Genomic DNA, 26,551 nt, shown 5'->3' with positions numbered 1-26,551 from the left:
CCTGGCTTAAGAGCATTTACTAGATAGATTTTGAATTGAGTTAGTTAAACTCTTGCAACTTTTCTCAATAGCAAAGCCCTTGTAGTAAGTGCCCTTCACCATGCTATGGTAATCCCCTGAGGGTGCAACCAGCCAGTAAGTAATAAATGTATTCGCACTGGGATTAGCATCTCCCCTTTCTCCTCCCTTCCCCTATCAGCCAGAGCACTGGGAGCAAGTCAGAGGACAGAGAAGAGATATCGTATTGTCACTACCCTATTGGAAGACACATCTTTCCAGAGACACCCAAAGACTGCTGTGGAGAAGAGAAAATCTTCTATGAGGTAGGACTTCTCTGCTTCTAGGAAAACTCTGTGTAAAGGTGGGTTTTTGTGTGGAAATAACCAAACTAACTTCCATCGTAGAGCAGGGTTACTTTCCCTGTTTTAATCCATATTCAAATTATAGCTTCAGTATGTTATATACACTATTAGAAGAATTGTTCCCTGCTTTCAGAGATTTTTCAGCATGGGGCTATGTCACATAAGTGGCTACCGGTAGGGAACAAATTCTAAAAGTAACATTTAGGCTCCATTTATTTTCTTACCTTAAATCAGATCACCTGTCACCCCTGCCGATTCCCAGTGTCTGAAGTGGCTTTTCAGGGCTCAGGCTGATGAGCTCCTTCCACTGCCAGGAAACATTCTTTTCTGATTTTTCTCTTGACCCTGTTTTCTTTTCCTTTTTCCCATTCCTTTCCCCCTTCCCCGCTTTTTCCAGAACTAAATGTTGATAGAACTTCTAGTATCTAATGTTAATACTACTAGCAATTCCCTGCTGGGATAGCATACCAGGGTGTCCCAGCTGGAGGAAAAGCAAATGATGAGACCTGGATTGTGTGTCTGGGGTGAAAATCCTGGCTCTGAAATTAACTCTGTTGGAAGGAATCAATTTCATTAAAATAATTCTAATCTAATTACTGCCCTTCCTTCCATCCCATCAGGGAGTTTTCTTAAGGTAATATACAAATGTGTTTATAAATTGTACCTGATCTGTGTATTGAGTGTAATCCATATACCTACATAACAATTCAAGTTTAACAAACCTAATATGGCTGTGTAATATTAGTGGGTATTATGTAAATAGATAGCAATTGTCTCAGTCACTTACAATCTACTACCACCAAAACAAAGTCATACTCCCAGTTCTCTTTTCTGAACAATCACAACAAACAAACAATACCCCCCCAACTATTATAAATGTCCCAATTGCCACTGTACATCTTTTTATGTAAGTGCAAGAAAGAAGGTGAGTGATTCTTATCCAACTTGGGATAGTATTATTTAAAAAAATGCAATCTCTGTAATTCTACATCATTCTTTAATTCATTTCTTCACTGCATTGAATTTTTCTTAATTTTACCAGTTTATATCTTTTGTTTTAATCCATATTCAAATTATAGCTTCAGTATGTTACATAAACTATTAGAAGAATTGTTCCCTGCTTTATGTTGAGAGGGTGGAATATGTATTCACACCCAAACCTTTATTTTAGTTTAGATTGCATAACTTCTATTTGGAAATTAAACTCCATGATATGTGTAAACTGGGGACAAAAAGATACATAAAAATCAATATTAATCTGCTTCTTCAAAGAAAATCTAATGTCTCTATTACCTATCCCTTTGAATGTTCAAGGAAGTGGCTTAAATATAGTATATATAGAATATTTAAGACATGAACATCCAAAGGGATAGGTATTAGAAATGTCAGGTTTTCTTTGAAGAAGCAGATTAATATTGTTTTTTATTTGCCCTTTTGTCCCCAGTGTACACTGTCTAAGGAGTTTAATTTCCAAATAACAGTTATGAAATCTAAACTAAAATAAAGGTTTGGGTGTGAATAGATGCAAATGCAAACCTACTGGTAAATTTGTGTAATTAGTGTTGCATCATAATTGTAATGTGACAGTTATGTTATGAGCGCCTGGTGATGGTGATGAATTTGGCTATCCTAATGTTAATAAATGATGTATTACCCTATGTACCTCTTCTTGTAGGCCAGGGGATGGTGTACCTGATGTCCTGTATACATTAGAAACCAGAACTATAGTTATGGTTTATAAAACTTTTAAAAAATCATTTGAGTCAAAATAAGATAAGTTTAAGGTTCAGATTTTCAGCAGGTAGAAGCCCTGGTCAGCCCCAGTTGTGCGTGCAATGACATGTCATGCTTACAGTTCATGGTGGCAAGGAATCAGGTAAATTCCCCTCGTGCATGTAATTGCAGTAATCTTACATAAATGGAGGTATAATGTTGTATGCACTAGTTTCCATAGGGACAAATCTGGAAATTTAAGCATGAATAATTTGTCTTTGCTAATATCATTTAAGTTTTATGATATGTTGTTATGAACCAGTGCCAAGACTACAGAGCCCTTACAGAAGTCCCGTTAACTAAACTAAATAAATATGCAATGGAATTTGATTTTACTGCCCACCACTTGAAGTGGTCATTTGGCTGTGTGGGTTAACTCTTTACAAGATCCAATTCACATTTTGTGCTAGGGTGACCAGACAGCAAACGTGAAAAATTGGGCCGGGGGAGAGGGGTAACAGGAGCCTATATAAGAAAAAGACCCAAAAATCAGGACTGTCCCTATAAAATTGGGACTCTGGTCACCCTGTTTTGTGCTGACGTATTTGCCCCTCACTTATACTGCTCAATGGGTTTTTCCATTGTAGAGATGTGGGTCCTAATCCAAAGTCCATTGAAGACAATGGAAAGACATACACTGGAATCAATGGGAGGGCTACCATTGACTTCAGTGAGTTTTAGATCAAGCCATTTGATAAGGATTTCTTTCAGGTTTCTTCAGTAATTTCAAAAGTAAGGAAAAAATCCTCCCAGCTTTGAGTGACCACTAATAAGACTTAGACAATGGTACAGCTTGATAGGCTGCCAATTAAAGCCAGATTTAGCTTGATCAGTGTTTCTTATCCTGAAAATTATTGATCCAATTTTGCTCCACCCTTCCAAAAGGGAGGGTTTCCTATATGTGTCTCTGATTTGGAAAACTAACACTTTAGTAAGTCTCACAGTCAGCTCATTTTAGATATGAGGATCAAATGGAAGGAGTTTGTATTGATCCTTATAATTTATTGTCTATGTATAGGAGAGAGAGGAACAATCTGAACTCAAGTATGTGCACTTAAATGTAGATAACCAAACTGCACAAGAGCAAAACTCCGGAGAGAAGACTTAGCTGAATAGCCTAATATTAGTAAGGAATGAAATGTTACCTACAGAATCCCACTGGGGAAGGTGTTATGGAGGCCTGAGTTTCCACTGCCTTGTTCCATGGATTGTACAATGCTATCAAATCAGAAAAGTAGATACACTTTCCACAGATGCATATGGTGAAGAGTAGATACACACACTATGCACAGGTGCAGCGCAATAGAGAATGAGACTCCAGATTTTTTGTATAAACTGGAGATCAGAAAATAATCTGTATATTAAATGTAAAACAGGACAATACTGGTAGTTTGACAAAAAATTGGAGAAAAAAATGTCAGTGTCCTGCATTGGGGCACATTAGACGCAAAACAAGGTGACCTTGAATGAGCTGAAACCAAGAATTTGTTTTTGCATTCATGATTTACATACTCTGATATGTTATCTTGAGCCACTCTTAAAACAGTTTCTGACTCTGATCTGATTGTGAGTGACTGGAGGGCAGCTGCAGGTGAAGCCTTGACCAATGCAGGTGGGTTGACATCCCTGTGTATATAGCGCACCAAGAATTGGCTGGTTACACTTTTTATAGTGTGGGAAAGGCATGTCTCATTCTGCATATTTTCAGGGCCTCTTGTACTGCGAGTAAAGGTGCACCTCTGTACAATTCAATGGAAAATGCATCAAAGTTTAGTTTTTTGGGGGTTTTGCACATGGCGATGTTCACCTATATGAAACATTTTCTTAATATCCCTTTAAATTCAGAAAATTGCTCCCCAATGTTGCTGCCTTCTCAGTCCTCCTCCTTTCATATTGCTGTGACATCACAGGAGAGCACATTCTGGTAGGATCGGTCCCAGAAAGCCCTCTCCTCTGCAGTGATGGTGATATACTGTGCTTCAGAAGAGGTGTAATGTTGGGCCTATACAATACAGTTCAAAAAAGCAGGAAAAGTTGTGGTGGTTACGTGCCCCATTGATAAGACTGCATTGCAAGCAGTGGCAATCACGCAGCAGTTGTACAGGTGTGCAGGACAAAGTTTTGTTGGCATTGCTGTGTCCGTCGGGGGGTGAGAAAAAGCCACACCCCTAGCTGATATAGCTGTGGTAGTAAAACCCCCAGTGTAGACCCAGCTATGCCAGATACAACAGGGCTTCTACCAGCATAGCTTATGTCATTCATTATGTCAGGGAAGAGGTAGCATGACTTTACTGGCAGCATGCCTTCTCCTGTTGACATGCACTGAGTCTACATTAAGGGGTTCTGATGGTAATGCTATATCAATATAGTTGTATCAGCAGAGCCTGTGTAGTGTGGGCAAGGTCTCAGTATTGCTTCCTCACTCAGTATTGCTCTGCTTAGTGAGGACACCAGGATTCTATTCCCATCTCTTCGATTAGCTTATTGGTGACCAGGGGCAAGTGACTGGGGACCAAATTTTCAAAAGTGGCCTCTGATTTTGGATGCTTCAGTTTTTGAGAGTCCAGCTGTAGATACCCAGGGTATGATTTTTCAGAGGTCTTGTATATCCACAGCACTTTCACCTACCACTGCTCATTGGGGGTGGTTTAATTAAGATGATGGGTGAGCTCTCTTCCGTCAGCACAGAGTGGCTACACAAGCAATCTTACAGTGGCGCAGCTGCATCAGTAGTTGTTCCACTGTGAGCTCTCTAAAGTGTAGACATAGCTTTAGTAAATCCCCTGGTGAAAATCCTATTTTTATCATGGGATCTGTTAAAACTTTAACATCTGATTTTGTTTGCCTTCTGGCAAAGTTATAACCATAAATGCTTTCCATGTGGGACCAGGAGTGTCTGGAAAGTACCAGCACATTGTGAGTGCTGCCATAAAGAGTAAATAAAAATAATAACGTGGGTCACACTTCTCGCAGCCCAGTGATATCATGATAAGAGATTTCAGAGTAGCAGCCGTGTTAGTCTGTATTTGCAAAAAGAAAAGGAGTACTTATGGCACCTTAGAGACTAACAAATTTATTTGAGCATAAGCTTTCGTGAGCTACAGCTCACTTCATCGGATGCATTTGGTGGAAAATACAGAGGGGAGATTTATATACACACACAGAGAACATGAAACAATGGGTTTTATCATACACATTGTAAGGAGTCACTCTGGGACTGGCCCACCTCCAAGTGAGAGCTTTGCCATGTGTCCTGCATTACTTATGAGGTTTTGTTTCTTATGAAGTGGAACTGGCCTTTGGTGAAGTGTTCCAGGGAACTGGGTAGAGTTTAAGAGTTGTTATAAAGAATAAACAAATTGATTTTAACTTTCCCAAGAACTGTTTGTTAATACTTGAATTTGAATAGCTGCCATTAATGAAAATGTGTGATACAGTTTCACTGTGCTTCAGTTATGCAGCCCACACAGTGGAAACCTTGGGCATTTTCATACGGGGCATGTTAGCTTGTGAAAGCACAGGTTATACATTGCTTTTAGATACTAAATGGGGAGAAACTACATAGCAAAGCTGCAACTCAACTTTCATTATAACCTCCTCTTGTCACTTTTTCTTAAATGTCTCTTTTTGAGCTGAAACTTTATATACCTGGTCCTCACTAAACAGTTATTTGTGTGTGGGAAGTTGGGTCAATTCAGCTGTTTTTGAATTAGGCATGCAGGAACCATACATACTTTCCCCATATTTCATGTATTTTTAAGACTTTTTAGACACACAGATAGCTCAAATGGCTGAGTTTTTAAAACAGCATATGTGGCTAATTCTCCTTGAGGTATAGGTAACTATTTGTTAAGTTGGAAAGAAAATATTGTAAAGTGATAATTAAAAAAATCTTCATGTGCTGTTAAAAGCAAATTCTCTTTTAGCCTCTATTACAGTATAGTCTGCAGTTCTGTGGAGTGGCACAGCTCTGTATCTGCCACGTTATAGTATCAGAACTAGGTTTTTCCTATATCTACAGTGCAATGTCATTTAAAACCCAGAACACTGTGGGAAAATACACTGCATGGGTTAGTGGGAAGGGTTTGTGTGTAACCCAGAGTTCTGCAGTTAATGGTGTTATGTAAAACAGAATTGCATAATTCTGTAAATCAGAACTATATCTTCTTTTTTTTCCATTAGGAGAAAGGAATTAAAAGCAACAGCTCCATTCCCCCCCATATGTATCTGTGGTTAAGGATGACTTTATATATATAAAAACATTAATTATGAAAAAGTTAAGGTTGCTAAATGACAACAATGTAGTTATACATTACTTCTTTTGCAAAATATAGCTATTAAAGGCAAGGAAATTAATAGTTAAGGACATCATAAATGGTACAGTCCCCACATAAATACATTATTCTTATCCACTGCAATATAAACATATTTAATCACAACAGCACAACCTTACCTTTGATCCCTGGATTAATCTTATATATTATTTTTATTACTTTATGTTAAGGGGAAATAATCCATTAATATATTTAACAACTGATAATAAAAATTTTGGTTCTTTTAGTTATTATTGATTATGATTGCACTGTAGTTATTTATGCTGAAGTAGTACACAAGTCCTCTCTCAGGATTGGTGTCCTATTGTACCAATACCCAGATAAACGCTCTGCCTTGAAGAGTTCCCAGGAGGCAACAGAGGAATGTGATTAAAAAACCAAAAGGGTCGAGGGAATGGAGGAGTGACATCACACAATTAGGCTTTGATCCGGTAAAGAATGTTAGCATGTGCTCAACTTTAAGCACATGAGCAATTTTTTTTTCTATGAATGGGATGATGAATGAGATAACTCACGTTCAGCATGTGATTTGCTGCACTGGGGCCTTACATGGATTTACATTGACTTATTACACAACTTGATGGTTTAAAATCTGACTTTTTTTTTAACAATGAATAAATAAAATTACCTGTCCCTAATAGCCATACAAGTTAGTTGTAATAGTGGTTTTCTGAGAATACTGTTTGTTTATATATATATTTACAATTATATATATATATATATATATATATATATGTCTCTCTGTTACCGGGTTTGAGGTGTGCAATCCAGACCAGTGAATGGTTGTGTCGTTACTTGCCCTGCAACCCGGTGTGCCTCACAGAGCTTTGCCACTGCAGTTCCCAACCTGGGTTGCTCACAACCAGCCTACATGCATGCAAGTCACAGCCTGAGTGTCTGTGTGCTAGCCGGCCCTGGTTCAGCAGCTCTGACCCAGCAATCTGTGTACAGCTCTACAGTCCCAGTATGGCTTCCACCAGACTCAATTACTACTTGCAGAGTGACCCCAACACACTCCTGGTCCTGAATTTCCCAAAACTGTGTGCTCCGCATAGTCCAACCCATTTCTGGACAGTTCAGAGAAATAATCAGGTTCATTTGTTCCCCTAAAGCAGTGGTATTCAACCTATTTACCATTGTGTGCTGCAGCTCTCTGTGTTATGTGGGCTGCATCCACACAATATATATACTACCTGTATGGCCCTGAGAATGTCACATGGGCCGCAGCTGTGTGCTGATTGGGCCACAAGCAGCCCAGGAGCTGCGGGTTGAGAACCACTGCCCTAAAGACCCAAAAACACATCACAGCTTATTAACTGAACTGGGTACATATACCCTTCCATTTAAACACAGCACAGAGTTGGTTTATAGTAAAAATAAAACAATTGTATTAACAAAAGGACATAGGTTAAGTGAAGTCAAGTAAAACAAGTAAAGTTAGAAAGGGTTACAAGCAAATAAAAGTGAAAACACACATCTGAGAGTATAAAACTTAATCTAGCAAGTTACAGGGTTTTCTCAAGATGTTTTCTCACCTATATTCATATATATATATATATACATATAAATTTTTATATATATATAAAAACTATAGTCTTTTGTCTGGCAAAAAAAAATTCCCTGGAACCTAACCCCCCCTATTTACATTAATTATTATGGGCAAATTGGATTCACTTAAAATCGTTTCGCTTAAAGTCTCATTTTTCAGGGACATAACTACAATGTTAAGTGAGGAGTTACTGTATAAGCAAAGACAGAAACCATCTTTGGCATTCATCACTAGACAGACACAAGGGAACAGAACTCTTGCAAGCTGAGAAAGATGGGTCCTTCCAGAAGTCTCTGGAAACTGAATATAGGTGAGAAAATATCTTGAGAAAACCCTGTAACTTGCTAGATATATATATATATATACACACATACACACAGTATAAGTTTTAAACAAACAATTTAATACTGTACACAATGATGATGATTGTGAAGCTTGGTTGAGGTGATGGAGTCAGAGGATGGGATATTTCCCAGGGAATGCCTTACTGCTAAATGATGAACTAGCAATTGACTGAGCTCTCAAGGTGTTAACTTGTTGTTAATGTAGCCTCACACTCTACAAGGCAGCAGGAATGGATAGAGGGGAGACAGCATGGCAGACAGAGACACATACCGTGTGTGTATGAGAGAGAGATGTGCATTTCCCCTTTAAGTACACTGACCCACTCTTAAGTACACTGCCTTGTTAAGTTAATCAGCAAGCTGAGACCACAGCTGCTGCCAGGAAGCTCCCTCCATTCTGAGCCCTGTTGTATGTCCCCCCTGCTCTATGGAGATGGGGTAAGTGGGGTGCAGGAGCAAGGGGGAGGGGGACACCCTGACATTAGCCCCCTTCTTCTCTCCCCTCCCTTACAGGAAGCAGGAGGCTTGGGGAGCAGCTCCAAGGCAGAGGTCAGGAGCAGCACAGGGCAGTGGGGGGAGGGACAACTGAACTGCAGGCAATTGACAGCATGCTGGGAGGCTGCTGCACAGGGAACTTAGGGGAGCGGGGAGCTGATAGGGAGGCTGCTGGTCCCTCCCTGATTCCAAGCCCCCACCAGCTTGCTCCACTGGGCTGCTCTTCCTGCAAGCAGTGGACAAAGCAGGCAATTGCCAAATGACGTTATAAGGGAGCACTGCACAACTTTAAACGAGCATGTTCTCTAATTGATCAGCAATGTAACAATGAAACAACGTTAACCAGGATGACTTTAAGTGAGGAGTTACTGTATCTTCACATATTCAGTGACTTTTGTTTCAAGAGGCAGGGTGACTTCACGCTGCTTTTTCCCTTCCTGTGGGCTTCCCATTGTGTAAATGGAGCTTCCATTGTTTTGATTCCATCATGCTTACGTAGGAGACAGGTAAATAACTGCCTTCTCTCCTGTTTGAGAGGGAACTTGTTTCTCCCTGTGTGGCCACATACTTTAAAGCATAATATCATTAAATATCCATGTTTCCTCATATAGTGTTAGTACAGACGTTACACAATTGCATTAATCACCAGTGTGTTGTTTGCGTCCAGAAAAGACCTCACTCTCTACACTTTTACGATGCAGTAATATTGTATACAATCTGTTGATTCAATTGTGTTTCACTTGAGGTTCAGTCCCCCTGTCTTTATAGACCAATACATCTTTGAAATGAATTCTTCTGAGGGTTACCCCTCCAAGTAAAGCTTATTCAAGCTGTGAGGAAGGCAACTTGAAGTTTAGTGGTGAAGAAAGTTCATCAAGTGATCCATTCCTAGCTTCTGGCAGACAGAGGCTAGGGACACCATCCCTGCCCATCGCCATGGATGGACCTATTCTCAAAGAATGTATTGAGTTCTTTTTTTGAAGCCTGTTATAGTTAAAATCCTGTTTACCCCAGATGGAATTTGAACCCATAAGCCCTGGCTTAGAAGGCCAAAGCCTTATCCATTAGGCCACTGGGACTGCTACTGTCATGAAGAAGGACAGGGAGTTGTATTTTTTCTATTGAATTGAAAGTTAGGAATGGAAGGGAGATTTTTGTTGAAGAGTGTAATCTCCCCTGACGGGGATCAAACCCCAGGCCCCGGTGGTGAAAGGGCCAAATCCTAACCACTAGACCACCAGGGAGACTAAAAGTTGATGCACCTCTGATCTACTTCAAAGTGCTATAGCAGTGTCACAGCAGCACTTTAAGTGTACACGGCCTAATAGTGAGACCAGGTCTGGCTCCAGTTGGCTCTGTGGATGCTCAGGCAGTAAGACAACAATAGTAACAACACTCTAATGCTTCTATAGTTGATAGGATTTGAACCTGCATGGGGAGAGCCCACTGGATTTCTGGTTTATTGCTTTAACCACTTGGCCACAACTATGTGATAGGCAAGACTAGAACTCAGGTCTTCTGAGTCCCAGTCCAGTGTTGTATCCACTAAGCCACACTGTGCATTCAAGTGCTATGCTCTTTCTCCTCTCACCTGTTTGCTTAATAGCTTTTTTGTCTAATATATAGGTCCTAATGGACCTTAATTGTTTTTGCCTGAAGACTGGGCTGGTCAGGGAATCAAGTACACATTCCTTTGTCTCAGACAGACCTGTTTACCAACTCTCCCTGACATACCTGATTTAAACACACTTTAGTCATAATTCCAGCATATGTTCATAATTAATTATCTGTGAATTATTAGTTTTCCAATGATCTCTTATATGACAACCACAAATATAGATTATGACCATAGTGAGTTGGGGCACACTGAATTGGTCAGGCCAGCTGCAACTCACTATCTGATACCAGTGAGCCCCTTCCCCTCTGGCATTGGGATGCTCTTAGGGTCACAGTCCCTTCCCCTCACAAAGGTGCAGGAGGGTTATCCACTGGCTGACCCCGGAAGCAGCTGGTCAGAGCCCTCTTTCCTAGACAGGGCATCTGCCACTGTATTTTCTTTCCCCTTCATATAGAAAAAACCCGTTTTGTCACCTTTGTCTGTTTACAGTCTCAAGGACATAATATTAGAGCGTATTCATAATTTCACTTGTCTAATTGTTACAAACAGTGTACAGTAACACTAATGACCAGCGTGTTATTAGATTTCAAATGATATATTACATGTCACCGTTTAAATAAATATCATGACACCTTTGCGTGAATATGTCAGACCTGACAAGAGTTGCTGACACAGAGTAGTGAGCTACAAATGGGCCTCTATGTCACATGGTTTTAACAGGAAAAGTGAATAACATTGTCAATGTATGGTAAAATTACAGTATGTATGTGAACTTGTGCTTGAGACTGATCAGTGTGTGTGTCCACATACAATTGTTATGTTCCTTTTACAGAAATGGTTTATATGGTATATTTTGTCAATGGTAAGGATATGTGTGATGAAACATGCATTTTGCTGTACTTGATCATAATAATGCGCATAAATGTTATGTGGGCAATGTAAGATTTATGATGTCCTTAACCAATCAATTCCTTTCTTTTAAGCCCTTGGGTTGTGTGAACGATTGTTACCACTTAACAATACTAGTTGGTTTTTGAAACAAACATTTTATAAGAAAGACAGAAAAAAGATATCAAAATATTGTTGAATTTGATACTCTGTATAAGCTTATTGCAATAGCTTGATCCAGATACATTATAAATGACATTTATAATATTTGCATTTATTTATGTAGTTTAGAAAATATAAAGTTGTGTTTACTTAGTGTTCAGCATTTTCTGACTGTGCAATAATCCTTGCTCAATTTCTTTTCATATCTTACCAAATGTTTGTTCAAGCAAAATTGTGATTTCCCCCTCCCCCCTGTGTAGTGTCTTATGAATCACAATGTGTGTTACAGTGGATTCTTGCTAAACAACACTTCACTACTCTACCTACCCTATAATTCACACACAAAACATGGGATTCTCTCCACTCACATAACAGAGTCTTCTACTGTGGTCTCAAAATACCAAGTGCTGCTTCTAGAATACTATGAAGTAATATCCTAGACAATCAAATGAAACTAAATTTGTCTAAATGAACAAAATGTATCATGTGATAGTCTCATAGAGTTTAAGGACCTTCATAATCATCTAATCTGAGCTCCTGCACATTGCAGGCCACAGAACCGCCCATTCCACAGGATGCCCATAAGCTCTGGCTGAGTTATTGAAGTCCTCAAATCTTAATTTAAAGACTTCAAGTTACAGAGAATTTGACATTTATTCTAGTTCAAACCAGCAAGTGACCTGTGCCCCATGTTGCAGAGGCGGAGCAGGGGCAGGGCTTCTTGGAATGGATGGAGTGGGGGCGGGGCCGGGGCCGGGGGCAGAGACGGGCGTCAAGCACCCAGGGAAAAGGGGGGAAGTCAGTGCCTATGATCAGGTGAGTCTGGCTTGATCTACCTTTTGTAAAACCATGTTGTATCTTATCCCAATTACCATTTATCTCTGTGTTTTTAATTACTCTCTCTTTCAAAATTTATTCCAAAACCTTGCATACAATTGAGGTCCAACTGATAGTTCTGTATTTTTCAAGATTCCATTTTTTCCCCCTTTCTTAAATATAGGAACTATATTTGTAATTCTCCAGTCATAGGGTACAATCCTCAAATTTATGGATTCCTTAAAAATCCTTGCTAGTGGACTTGCAATTTCATTGCCAGTTCCTTTAATATTCTTGGATGGAGATTATCCGGATCCCCTGATTTGGTCCCATTAAGCTGTTTGAGTTTGGCTTCCACCTTGGACATGGTAATTTCTACTTCCATATCCTTGTTCCCATTAGCCACCCTGCCTTGTTCCCGAGCTCCTCAGTATCCTTATTAAAAACTGAGGCAAAGTATTCATTTTGGTGTTGGGCCATACTTAGGTAGGTTATCTTTAATCTCCACCCCATCCTCAGAGTTTGGCAGTCCCACTTCTTCTTTCCTTGTTTTCTTTTTATTTATATGGCTAAAGAAGCTTTTACTATTGGTTTTAATTTCCTTTGCAAAGTCCAACTCTGTTTGGCTTTTGGCAGCTCTCACTGTCCCTACACTTTTTGACCTCCAAGAGGTAGCTTTCCTTGCTGATCCCTCCCACCTGCCATTCCTTGCAGGTTTTCTGCTTTCTTTGAATCACCTATTTGAGATGCTTGGTCTGCAACCCTTCCCTACAAATTTTTCCCCTTGCTTGGGATGCAGGCTTCAGACAGTTTTTACAACTTGATTTGAAGTAATTCCAAGCCTCCTCAGATCCCTGAGTTCTTCAGGCCAGTCCACTTCCCTAACTAATTTCTTTAATTTTTTAGAGTTTGCCTTTTTGAAATCAAGGACCCCACTTTTAGACCTATTTTTCTTTATCCTTCCATTTAGTTTAAACTGAATTAACTCATGATCATTCAAACCAAGCTTGTCCCCAGTTCATCTATGAGGTCCTCAGTACTTACCAATGCTAAATCTAAAATTGCATCACTTCTTGCTGATTCCGTGGCTAGGTAAGAAATTTGTCAGTCATCACAGCCCTACTATTATTAGTAGCAGTTGTTCTCGCAGTCCATATCTGGGAAATTCGTCTCCTGTAATCATACAATTCATTATAATTACTTTTTTTTATTGTCACTTCCTTCCGGCCAGATTCAGCTCTCACCAGTGTGAGTGAGAATCTTTCCATTGACCTCAGTGGGTGTTGGATTAGGCCTTTACTCATCTATTTAAAAGTCAGTGATTCATATTAGATTGCTACCAATCAATCTTGCCATCTCACTTTGAGGTTAAAGAACCCTAGTCTTCATCTAGTTTTTCTTACTGATTTGTAGTTAACTTACAAAATTTCTCACATTAGGCTCAGTCATGAGCCACTGAGCACCTGTGCAGGGGATTAAGGGAACATAAGAAGACACTTATTTCCCTGCATAGGGCTTCTGGATTGCCAGACCCTGCACTCATAGGCACTGAGTTTCTAATCTGACCAGGGGGGAGGGGCGGGGTGCTCCCCCAGACCCCATTCCCACTCCACCCTACCCCCAATGCCCCACCCCTGCCCTGCTTCTTCCCACCCTGTTCCACCTCCTCCCCCGAGTGCGCTGTGCCCTCACTTCTCCCCCATCCTCCCCCCCCCGTGCCTCCTGACACCATGAAACAGCTGATCCATGGCAGGCAATAGGCACTGGGAGGGAGGGGGAGGCGCTGATTGGCAGGGCCCATGGTGGGCGGGAGGTGCTGAGAAGCAGGAGGGGAGTTGATGGGGGGCTGCCAGTGAGTGATACACCCACCATTTTTTCCCGTGGGTGCTCCAGTCCCAGAGCACCCATAAAGTCGGCCCTGTGCCTGCACTAGTAAGCTACTATTTGTAGTCCAGTGATGGGCAGTGTGTGAACCGCCAGCTGCGGGAGGCTAGGCTCCAGCCCCTGAGTTCACGCCCCACGCTGCTCCTGACCCTACTGCCTCCTCCCGTCCCCAGCTATGCAGCGGGACACTGGCCCTGGGCTCATCTCCCCACACATGCCTCTCCTTACCCATTGCCTCCTCCAGCCCCCCACTCAATTTGTCCCCCAGCTTGCTGGGGCTGCGTAAGTCTGCTGTGAAAAGTGATATTAACAAATATACAACTCTCAATTTTCACAGTAGCAGACTTACTAGCTAGCAAGTTTGGGGAAAAAATCAACCAAAAAAGCAAAACATGCAAAGCACCTTATTTGTATTTCTAGTCTGTGTAGGTCCAGTAAAGAATAGAGACAACTGTACCTTATTTTTATTAATGAGTCTGCAAAAAAACCCCTCCAAATAAATAAATTACAATGATTTGGACGTGTATACGTGCATATTTATTTGTTTTTCCTAAAGTTAATAAAATATTTTAGGAAAAATTCAAAGCAGCCACCAGCAAGAGTTGGTGGCTGCACTCTGAGGCCACCAAAAAATTTGTTGTGAGACCCCCTGTTCTAGCTCCTGTCTAGTGCAGGCGAGCAGGGAGTGAGTGGGCAGGGTTGGGGAGTGGGTGGAGCCTTGGTTTGCATCAGAGGTGAAAGTAAGGTGATATGCCCTGGTACGACATACCAGCAAGAGCCGGTGCACCGTACTGGGGCAGCCTGGCTTTCCCAGGGGGCAATTTAAAGGGCCTGGGGCTCCAAGCAGCGGCTTGAGCCCTAGGCCTGCTGCTGGAGCCCTGGGGTAGTGGGTGCGGGGCTCCGGTAGCTATTTAAAGGGCCTGGGGCTCCCCTGCTTCTACCGCCCCGGCCCTTTAAATAGCAACCGGAGCCCCGCTGCTGCTATTCCAGGGCTCTGGGAGCTATTTAAAAGACTGGGGCGGTGTAGAAGCAGGGGAGTCGCAGGCCCTTTAAATAGCCCCAGAACCCTGGGGTAGCAGGGGCTCCAGGGGCTATTTAAAGGGCCAGGGCTCCAGCTGCCTCTGCCACCCCGGTCCTTTAAATAGCCGCTGGAGCCCCGCCGCTTCCCCAGGGCTCTGGCAGCTAATTAAAGGACTGGGACAGTAGAAGCAGGGGAGTCCCGGGCCCTTTAAATAGCCCCCAGAGCCCCGGGCTGCTGCTGCTACCCCAGTGGGGGAGGAGGGGGGGCACTTACCTTACAGGATGGGCTGGAGCTGGCTCTGACCCCCTCAGCCCCACCCCTTCTGCCCTAGGCCCCACCCCTTCCAGGGGCCAGAGCTGGCCCCAGTGTACCAGTAAGTCACTCGACTTATTTTCACCCCTGGCTTGCATTCACAAAGTGCCAGCCAGCTGCGCCAGCATATCAGGGGAAGCAGGAACCCTGGTTTCTGCCTTGCTCTTGGGGCAGTGCAATTGTGTCACACTCTGGAAAAGATGTGGCCAAATTGGAGAGTCCAGAGGAGAGCAACAAAAATGATCAAAGGTTTGGAAAACCTGACCTCTGAGAAAAGGTTAAAAAAACTGGGCATCTTTAGTCTTGAGAAAAAAAGACTGACAGGGGAACCTGATAACTTTCTTCAAATATGTTAAGTCCTGTTATAAAGAGGACTGTGATCAATTGTTCTCATGTCTACTGGAGGTAGGACAAGAAGTAACGGGCTTAATCAGCAGAAAGGGTTCGATATGAGGAAAAACTTTCTCACTATATGTGTAGTTAAACTCTGGAACAGGCTTCCAAGGGAGGTTTGGAATCCCTGTCCTTGGAGGTTTTTAGGAACAGGTTGGACAAACACCTGTCAGGAATGGTCTAGGTTTACTTGGTCCTATCTCAGCATAGGGGGCTGGACTTAGTGATATCATGGAGTCTCTTCCAGCCCTACATTTCTATGATTCTGTTATTGTGCTATGCACGAGAGAGAAACAGAGTCCCTGCCCTGATGAACCTAACTGGCACTAAGTAAGCAATAGGACTCACTGTGTAGATTTTGCCGATTTGTTGCAACATGAAGAATGAACGAAGTAGTCTGAAGAGAAATAATAATTAATTGTATTGCTTGAAGGCCCTAGTTGGGATTGGGCTGTAATGCCCATTGTCTGTACAAACATGGAGTAGGAGAGTCCTTGCCTCAAAGAGCTTACAGTCTAATAATAATAAGCAGTATTTAAACACATTAGCCTTTCTGGATGGATTTTTTGTGTGTGGATAATTGGCATTAATGTTATCAGGACAGAGAATGAGGATGGGCATGTGAATGGATTTAAGGAGGAATTAAACTGTAAACTTTATTAAATGTATTAACAGTACTAAAACTATAAGTATGAATATACCAGTCCGTCAGAGGCCACTCTTCAGGATTCTTACTCCAGGCCCCATAGGCCATCTATTGAATTACAAGCTCCACCTGTCTCCTTATAATCCCTTTGTGTGATAGGAATACGCTCTTGCACGGGCTCCTCCTATTAAGAGCTGTGTAATCAAGAGGCCATTTGCAGTGCATCACAATAACTTCAGTAATGCCAACCGCAAGCATTGAAAAATCATGTGATTGGCTTAGATTAAAAATAAAGATCTGTCGGATTCTTTATATTTGCTTTCTGTTTTTCAGTCTTTGTGGTATATTCAGGTCACAGTTTCCAGCTCTTATCTCAGCCACAAGGACCCTAAATTTACTTTCTTTCTTTTTTAATTAAAGCTGAGATTCTCACCAACTCACATAACCCCAGAGACTGTGGCATTAAGAAAACCACCAAGTATGACAAGACTCATGATAAAATATGAGAGTTGGCAACACTGTAAACTTTATCGGTCCTACAAATTTCTGAACAAAGTTCCATAATAGTGTTGTGCAATTTACTTGCTGTTTGTAAATTGGTTTGAGATCATTTGAGAGAAAGTGCTATGCAAAGACAGTATTTGCATAGCATAGACACTCTCAGTACCTGAGATCAGAATTAGGTGAACATGAAATGTTTGGCTAGGATTAGGAATAGAGTAAATGTAACACTTGCCTCCATTCTTCATGCCCTATCTGTGGTTGTTGCAACAGCAAATTATATCTAGACCGCAGTGATGTACTTGGCTGTGTATATGTATTGCAGCATTTTGCAGTTAGGGTGATGATATTTTGCAGCATGTTACATGTCCCTCAGTTAAATTAAAGGCATGAGTTGAACTGGCTCTTCTTTCATATCATGCCACTGATCCTGTTCCATGACTCTGTACAAAATTAACAAGTCACATGTTATTTCTGAATGGCTGAGCCTACTCCACGTTGTCAGGAAGGTGGGAGGGAGCCATCTTTACTCAATGTCTTGGAAAGAGTGACAGTATTTACTGTGCTCTCTCTGAGCCTGATAAACAAGATCTGAACAACTATTCCCTCCCTGCTATTCTCTGGATCAATTTGACTTTGCCAGTAAGTGTTTCCGGGCCTTTTGCCTGCTCAGAATCCCCTGCTTTCTGATTATTGTTCATTGTACATCATGCATCCGATGAAGTGGGTATTCATCCACGAAAGCTTAAGTTCCAGTACATCTGTTAGTCTATAAAGTGCCACAGGACTCTTTGCCGCTTTTACAGATCAGACTAACATGGCTACCCTTCTGATATTTGTTCATTTTACTTCACAATTAGCTCCTACCATCACTGCTGAGGATCAGTCAGAGGTCCCATATTTCTGTGTATTCCTGTCAGAGGCTCACACTCCCCTTGGCTGCTCCTCCCACCATGCAGAATTCCCTCACTTCCTACTGCCTTGGCACTGCTGCTTTATTATACCTCATTTTATGGTATCTGAGTTTCATCATCAGCTGATACTCCAAATACAGAGGGTCAGGAGCAGTAGCAGCAGTGAAGGAGATTCCTTCATTTCACAAAGAGCCACAGGTACAGTCCATGAAGCAATGTAGGTGCCTGAATTCAACAGTTAGGTGCCTAAATCCCTATGTAAAGCACCACTGTGATCCACAAAACTCCCTCTTGGCTGATGCCTAAACTCACCTGGCACCTGGCTTTTTGCCGTAAAAGTTCCCTACCTGCCTAAGTTTAGCCGTTGGGGCATGCCCACTACTGCCCCACTGTAGGCGTCCGGATATCTATCTACTGCCTATGCCACAGATCTCCCATCTACACCACAAAGCAACTCACAAACTGGGAGGAAATAGGTATTCAGCCATCTAACTTGCATGTGGGCCCCGAGCTGGTAGGCGCTTCTGAGCACACCTGCTGGATTGGGTCCTATTCAAAACTGAGGCAGAGGAGGTAGTGGTGCCACTCACATTATAAATTTTAGCCAGTGGTTAGAGCCCTCACCTGGGTGTGGGAGACCCAAGTTCAATTCTCCCTTCTCTTCAAAAGGGGGAGAAAGGATTAGAATGGCGCTAAATAATGAAAGAATCAGGGAGCAGGGGGACTGGCCCTACGGTCTTCCCACCTCCCAGGTAGATGTCCTAACAGTTGAGCTACAGAGTCATTTCTAGCCCAGTGACTATGTAAATATCCACAACGGAACTGTTGTTGGGCCAGAGAAATAGAGAGTGAGGGAACGACTCTAGCTTTATTGTTAGGACAGCCACTTGGGAGTGGGGAGACCAAAGGGCCAGTCCCCCTGCTCCAATGACTTTTTCATTATTTAGCCACAGTGGAACAGCTTCAAGAGCAGAGACTGAGGAAACCCCACCTCAGAATAGCCCATAGCTCAGCGGTCCCAGAACTCTCCTGAAAGGTGGGAGACTCCAACTGAAAAGCTTTCTCCTCCTTTGGCAGAGAGGGGGGGAACTGGTCTCCCACATTCTAGGTGGGTGCTCTAACCAATGGACTCCAAGTAACAAGGTAGGTGACACCACCCCCATCCCGAGTACTGTGTGGAGAATTGCAGGCACCTACCTCAGTCCCACAGCGAAGTGGCTTACATGTCTCAGCCACCTGACTCCAGGCAGCAGGTTCATGGTCATAGATCTCAAGCAGAGATAGGTGCCTCCCTGCAGCCTGGAATTAGGCACCTATCTATGCCCCATGAGGGAGCAGGGCCTAGCACATACCCTTCTCATCAACATCTCCCATTACGTAGTGTCAGCCACTCCTCCCCTAGCGTGCCTGCTTTTGTTGATCACATTCTTAGGTGCCTCTCTCTCCCCATCCATTGTATAGGGTGCCTAGGCACCTAATCTGGCTTGTGGATCTCAGCGTTGCGGCTGATTTTCTAGATGGCTAAAAGTTAGGCATTGTGACAGTCAGAGTTGCAACACCTAAGTGCCTTCGTGGATGCCACCCCAGGTGCTTATCTTGAAGCATTGTCAGGGGACTTTGTTTAGACGCAGGGTAAAGCACAATGGTAGGACCCCATGGGTTCCTCAGCATTAGCTACTTCCTAGCCTATCAAACCTTAAAGAACTGCTGCCTCAAAGCATTCTTGTAATTTACCAAACCTAATCAGAGTGAAGCAGCACGGCCTGAATTGTGGTAAATAATGCTCCCCAAGTACAGAGTTCCCTTTTCTCTGCTGCTGTGTTGTCTCCCCTAAGGCCCTGCAGAAGTAATAACCAGACAAAAACCATCAGGCACCAGAGAATGGGGGCCGCAAGGAGGAGCATGCCACCAGCCCTCCCTTGCTGCAGGCTGACTTTGGAGTAGCCACACCCACCTGACTGTCCTCTTTCCCCACTGCAGCTCATACAAAATACTCATGTTTTATGCCAACAGGAGGTGATGAGGATATTGAGGCTGGTATACTAGAGACCACAGGAGCTCCAAGCAGGGTGGGGGTCATTCCAACCAGCTGTATTGGAGCCTCTGCATTCACTGTGGCTGCAGGTAGTACATAGACCTGCAGGAATTTCATCATTATTACTGCCTGAATGGAAGCATGTATGAAAAAAATATAGTAGAGTTAATTAGGTCTGTCTGAGGCCATTACTCATCAGCGGTTTCCTTGTTTTGTAACTATGCTCTGAAGACATGTTTGACTCACCTTATTTAAAACATCTCTGACAGGGCAGCTGATGCCAGCATGCAGTGACCACACCCTTTTCTTGCCCATAATCTTATGCTCTGGCAATGTCATTTAGAAGAGAGGAAGCCTTCGGTGACTTTAAAGATTGACTTCAGTGTAGAACAGTATTTTAACATGTCCTTTCAGGTATGACAAAAGCCAACTAAAGGAAGATAACAATCACATTAAACTTTAATCTATCTTAAAATGTATTCATTTCAGTATAGCAATCCTGGGTCACAACATTACTGTTTATATGCTGGTTCATGCTCAGTAATGAGATTGCCACCTGATGTTTCAGTTTCACTCCTCATTTCAATTCAATTTTTACTAAAATGCAGTCTTATCAGTAGTTTTTTAAGACAGTGCAGGATTTTAGTTTGCTTTTATACACCAGCTGGCGAACTCACTGTAGAGCAAAAAAGCAAGTTCCTATCCTGACCCTATAGGTCGGACTACTCAGTCCATGGAGCTGGCATACTTCAAGGATTTAAGCTCACACCCACAACGGCATGTGCATTTCAATATCACTCAGATAATCTTTCATCATAAATTAGGCTCAAGCCTGCATGATCAGGTATGATTACTGAGCAAAGAGAAGAGAGAAATATGAGTCCCTATAAAAAAAAAATAGAAACCTACTTACTTGAAATGTCCTGTCTTGTAAATAAAGGTTCATTCTAACAATGCACTGATGTTCATTAAAAAAGAAATTGTATTTCTTTAAATACATTGGCTGGTTTATATAGAATAAGATCACTACTGCAATGAATTCAGGGACTTTGCATGAAGAATCAGACTTTATTGAGCTATTTGTTTTGAGTGATGTTGCCTATTTCCTGTTTCCTTCTTTTTTGCGTGTGCAACTGCCCTGCATGTTAAGGGAAGTGGCTTATGCACGCTTTGAGAGGACAATTGAGAATTTTATATGCAGAAGGTGCAGGGCACAATAGGTTAAGTTTAGGCTGGCAGGTCTCCTTTTCATTGTGTTGTGTTAACTGGTGCTACACATTTCCTAGGGTTATCTCTTACAGAACATTGTTTTTGTTACAGATCCATAATAGGGAATGGCTGAAATTTGGATTTGAGTTGCTGTATTCAGATGACACAGCATATTTGGATGCCCCTGAATGTAGGCCCTCAAATACTATGCACAGCCAAGTATTGGCCTATTGGACCACCAAATATTCCACTCTAACAGTCAGTGGGACCTCCCCTGTGCCTGTAGTTATAATCTTGGTGAGGGTAGTTTGGAGCGGTGGCATTGTAACAGTTTGTATAGTGAGGGTGCTCAGGGCCGTTGAACAAACTGTACACCCTGTATATGATGGACACCACTTCAAGCCAGGAGTTGTAGCTGTAGCACCAGTACCCCTAGATCCAGCATCCCTGGCTTGGAGGCTATGTATATATTTTTTCAAATCTCTTAGAGGCTGGCTTGCTGGCATGCCCTCCTCCCCCTGTCCCATTTCTCATCAACTGGCTATCTGGCCCATGGCTCTCATGCACCTGATCCTTCCAGCAGCCAGCAAGTACACCCACTGCCAACCCCAGTCCCCCAGTGATTTCATGGGAGGGGGAGAGTAAGAATGGACAGCCTTCCTACTCTCACCCTTCATTCAGCAGAAGTGAGACTGAAAGTCTCTGCCTGGTCCTGCCCATCCTGCTCTCTCAGGCTGACTGAAATGCCCTGGGCTGTAGCATGGAGAAAACAATATTATTACTGATCAAGCGAGTAAGCAACTCTGGTTTGGACTTGCCTCTGGCAAGCATCTGCTTCAACTCTGCAAGACTAATCCTTGGCGCATTCACCTTCGGAGACATTCCCGGACATGCACAGTGCAACCCCACAGTGAGGTCATGGGCCTTTGGAGCAGCAGCGGCAGGGCCGGCTCCAGGCCCCAGCCTTCCAAGCAGGTGCCTGGGGCGGCAGTTAGAAAGGGGCGGCAGTTCCGCCCACCACCCGCGGCAAATTGGCGGCAGCTTCTTTCTTTTGCCATCCGCGCCGGCAGTTTTTTTCACTGCTTGGGGCGGCAAAATCTGTAGAGCTGACCCTAAGCAGCAGCAGCACTGGGAGGGCCTGTTCTATCCCATTGCTGCTGAGTGGGGGAGAACCAGGCCACCTCACAGAACCGGATTTGTTAGTCTCTAAGGTGCCACAAGTACTCCTTTCCTTTATTTTTGTATTCAGTTTGCCTCTCCCTGCATTCTGCTTCCCCTCAACTCCCATGCTATAAGAGGCATCTTATATGATAGGCAAAGAGTCCTGGTGTAAATAAGACACAGTGGGTTGACCTGTGCTCTCATTTGCATCCATGCAGTCCCACAGAAGACAGCTTTGCTACAATCATGCAACTCAGGGCTGAATATGAACCCTGTGTATTAATCATAATCCTTCCCCAGTACTTGGGAGAGACAGAGGAAAGAGTGTTTAAAACTACATGGGACTGGCCTAGAGGCAGGATGGTCTTGGCTTAAAACACAATAGACTTAGGGTCTTTTTCTGGCTTGACACAGATCTCCTGTGTGACCTCAGGCAAGTTATCTAACATCTCGGGTCTTCATTGTACCCCAAGGAAAGAACACTTCCCTGGCTGAGAGGGCCCTTTCATTAATGTTTGTAGAAGGCTTTGAGATCCTTAAGTGGAAAGAGCTCCATAAACATAGTTTTTTCATTTGTGTTCTGCAGTGCCAAGGACGGTTCAAGCTTGATGTTGGCATTGTATCTAGAGGTCTCATGTTCAGCCCTTCTGGATATAGTGCAATTGATGTCACTTGACAGTGACTGATTAAAGAGGTAATGGGTATCCCACCCTCTCTCTTGCTTAAAGGAGTTGTAGTTGCAGCTTAGGTCCTTCAGGGTGGGAAAGTAGGAGGAGGGGTCCAAAGAATGCTGATCATTCTTTGGAAGAACTCTCTACCCACAAGGATAAAAGCTGCTTTTATTTTTTTTCTGTTTTATGTGAAATCAGACCTTTCCTCCCTCCTGAGATCCTCCCCAACGATGGAAACTCTGGAGAAGAGTCTTAGTTAAAATGAATCTTGGATACAGAAATGTAAAAATCTTGTCTTCTTATTAACTTGTCCAGTTAAATCTGCATGTTTCAGGGCAATAGCCAACCTCTAGCTGATGCTCAGCTCATCCCCTTGTTATGTTCATGGCAGCCAAACAGAGAAATTAGATACAAATATCAAATACTCTTGCAGGAAGGTTGCAATCTAATACTACTGTATTACTTAGAATTCAGGACAATAACGCACAAGAATCTCAAACCAGAGAGACACAAAGTAGGCTGCTCCCTAAACCAGAGGCACAATGCACCCTGTCTTACTCTATGCTGACTTTCTGAAAACTGACTCTGGATCTGATTACATGCTTCCCTACATAAAGCCCCCTGCCTGCAAGCAGGGCCAGGAAATCCCTGAGCATTTAAAATACTACACACTCCTATTAGCAAGTTATCCCATAACTGCCTGCTGCAGGGTTTCTTGCATCTTCTTCTGAAGCATCTGGTGTTGGTCACTGTCAGACAGAGAATACTGGATTAGATGAATCATGGGTTTGAACAGGTTTTGCAATGCCTAGTATTGTTTCATTCATTCTATACATTTTTGAATTTCCATCCACAAAATGAACACATTGGGATAGTCCCTGCTACTATGAAGATAAGATCTCTGTTTAGATAAGGCTTTCAATTCAAAATGCCTGTAATCATATATGTAAACCAAGGACATGCTTTGTAGATAATTCACCTTGTAGAAAATCAATTTGCGTAATTGTTCACAATAAAAACTCCTGAAGTCTTTCCCCTAGCACGAGAGTGAAGTGATCCTAGGCCCCTGGGATGGATCCGTAAAACCAACACACCCCTGAGTGGGCAGGCATTTTGCAATATGGGAAAGCCACACCTTTTGTTGTTGTTCTGCTGCATTTGATATAGCAGGAAGAGTTGGAAACGTGCTTTACTGGCCCACAGGGAATGTTCCCCAACTTTTTCTGCTCCTTTGTGTGCATCGCTGTGTAGCAATCTAATCCTTCCAAAAAGTAGAACGTCAGGATTGCCAAACAGACCCAAGCTACATGAAGGTTCACACTTGTTCTCTCATGTACAGATAGTCCTCAGATCCATGTCCCAGTGGCACTGTGGAGTTCCCTGTTTATAATGGCTCCAGATTAAATGTGCTCAATTGACAAGTAAATGGATGGGTTTTCTAACGCCCAGCCCTGCAATGTCATTCTGGGGTTTGAGAGCTTTCCAATTTGTACATCATCATTACCATGGTAATAAAATGTTCTGCAGACCAGACTATGCACTCCGTTTCATAGGTTCCAAGGCCAGAAAGGCCAATTGTGAACATCTAGTCTGACCTCCTGTGTAACACAGGCCATAGGACTTTCCCCAAATCATTTCTAGAAGAAATCTTTTTGAAAAACATCCAATCTTGATTTAAAAATTGCCAGTGATGGAGAACTTGGTAAATTCTTCCAATGTTTCATAGGAATTCCTGTTGTGTTTGTAAAAAGAAAAGGAGGACTTGTGGCACCTTAGAGACTAACAAATTTATTCGAGCATAAGCTTTCGTGAGCTACATCAGCTACCCCTGGTGTAACAGAACTGAACTCAGATTTTGGGCTGTCTCTTAATTCAAGAATTTGCTTTATAAAAGTAATTGCTTGTACAGGTTTCACTGTGTAGTGCAAAAGTAAACGGGAGAAGGGCAAATGCAAATATAATATTGTTATGCTGGAAGGTGCTAATGGCTGCCATCAGGCATTTCTTTGATCTAGAGAGAAAATACAGACCTGTTAAATAAGTATTATTGTAGCCGTTTTGGTTCCAGGATATTAGAAAGGTGAGGTGGGTGAGGTAATATCTTTTACTGGACCAAATTCTTCCGATGAAAGAGAAACTTTTGAGCTACACACAGTTCTTCTTCAGGACTCCAGATCCTGGTCTCCAGACCTGAAAAAGAGCTCTGTGTAGCTAGAAAACTTGCCTCTCACCAACAGAAGTTGGTACAATAAAATATATTACCTCAGACATGGTTAAAGTCAATGGATGTACTAAGTACCCTTCATTCAGGCTAAAGGGAGGGAACAATTTAGCTTCTTTAGTTTAGTGATATCTGAAGCAATAGAAGTCACTGGCCAGTATGGTAAGTCCTGAGCAGAAGATAAGCCATGGGTTTTCCTGGGGACTGATTACAAATGCAGGAGCTTGTGGATTGATTGGTTACAGCTGTGTGTGTGAGAGACCAAAAGCAATGAGAAAACCAAAATAAAGCTACCTGCAGGAAGAGGTAGTTGTCAGAGTGGTCCTGAGAGGGAGCAAAAGACACAGTTCTTTGGAGCACCGGACTGGCTGTAGAGGTGAGTTTGGAAGTTGTGAGCAACGAAACTACCTGGTGTTGTTTGTTCCTACTGTGTTCAAGGAAACAGGACTTTGTGTGCAGTCTTTGTAAGTAAGTCGGGTTCCACCAATCTCTCCTCCTAACAGAAGGGCAATAGAATATTACATAATTATTAGTTATCTTTTGTATAAAGCCAACAGTGCATTAGGCACCCTCCTGAAAGACAAGAAGACAAAATCTCTTCCTTTAAGAACTCAGAGTCTGATGCCAAAGCAAGAAAGGGAGCGGAAGTTTGACTGAATTGTGAAGTTTAGCTCATACCTTGTTAATGCTGCTCCATTTTTGTTTGGATTGTAAGATAACAAAGAGAGTGGGCAGAGGAGACATGTTCAGGCCCAGCAAATTTAGCAAAAAACATTTAATAATGTTGGAATGTGAAGGATGCAGCTTTTGAAAAACCACGACTCTTCTGCCTAAGAGGGACATGTAAGTAGCCCCCTGCAGACATTCTTGAGAGCAAAACCTGCCCAAGTTACTCTCTGCTTATTTGTCCTGTCTTCCATGTCTCCAGTGTCTTCTTCTGAAAATAGAGCCTTAGAAGTTTTCATGGAGTTCTTCTGACTGTTTTCTTGCAGCCATTGGGTTAAGCATTATACTCACATCAGTATATGGGCAGGAGTTTCTAACGAGAGCATTTCACTCATCCCACATTCCAAAAAATTCCTTTAAACTTTCTGAATCCCACTTTCCTCAGGCAAAATTGCAGTTTTCTTTCTTTACAACACTTTGAAAGCACAGCAGTGGGAGAGCAGGTATTTTATTACTGACACTCCCTTTCAACTGACATTTTTGCCTTTGTTCAGCAGATGCTAATGAATGCTGAAT

At 42.5% G+C, this 26,551-nt stretch overlaps 1 protein-coding gene across 1 annotated transcript in view; it reads left to right on the top strand.

The window, feature by feature from the left end:
• Positions 1 to 213: 213 nt before the first annotated feature.
• Positions 214 to 26,551, top strand: part of LOC119861152 (gap junction beta-6 protein) — a 71,610-nt gene continuing 45,272 nt past the window's right edge. Inside the window, exon 1 of the mRNA XM_043504269.1 lies at positions 214 to 323. Within this exon, the coding sequence (XP_043360204.1) occupies positions 319 to 323 (5 nt within the window). The 5' untranslated portion in view covers positions 214 to 318. The remainder of the gene's footprint in view (positions 324 to 26,551) is intronic.

This window comes from Dermochelys coriacea, chromosome 1 (genome assembly GCF_009764565.3).
Source record: "Dermochelys coriacea isolate rDerCor1 chromosome 1, rDerCor1.pri.v4, whole genome shotgun sequence".
NCBI classification, from domain to species: domain Eukaryota; kingdom Metazoa; phylum Chordata; order Testudines; family Dermochelyidae; genus Dermochelys; species Dermochelys coriacea.
Note: the sequence above shows the minus strand (reverse complement) of the source record. Positions and strands in the feature narration are given on the sequence as shown.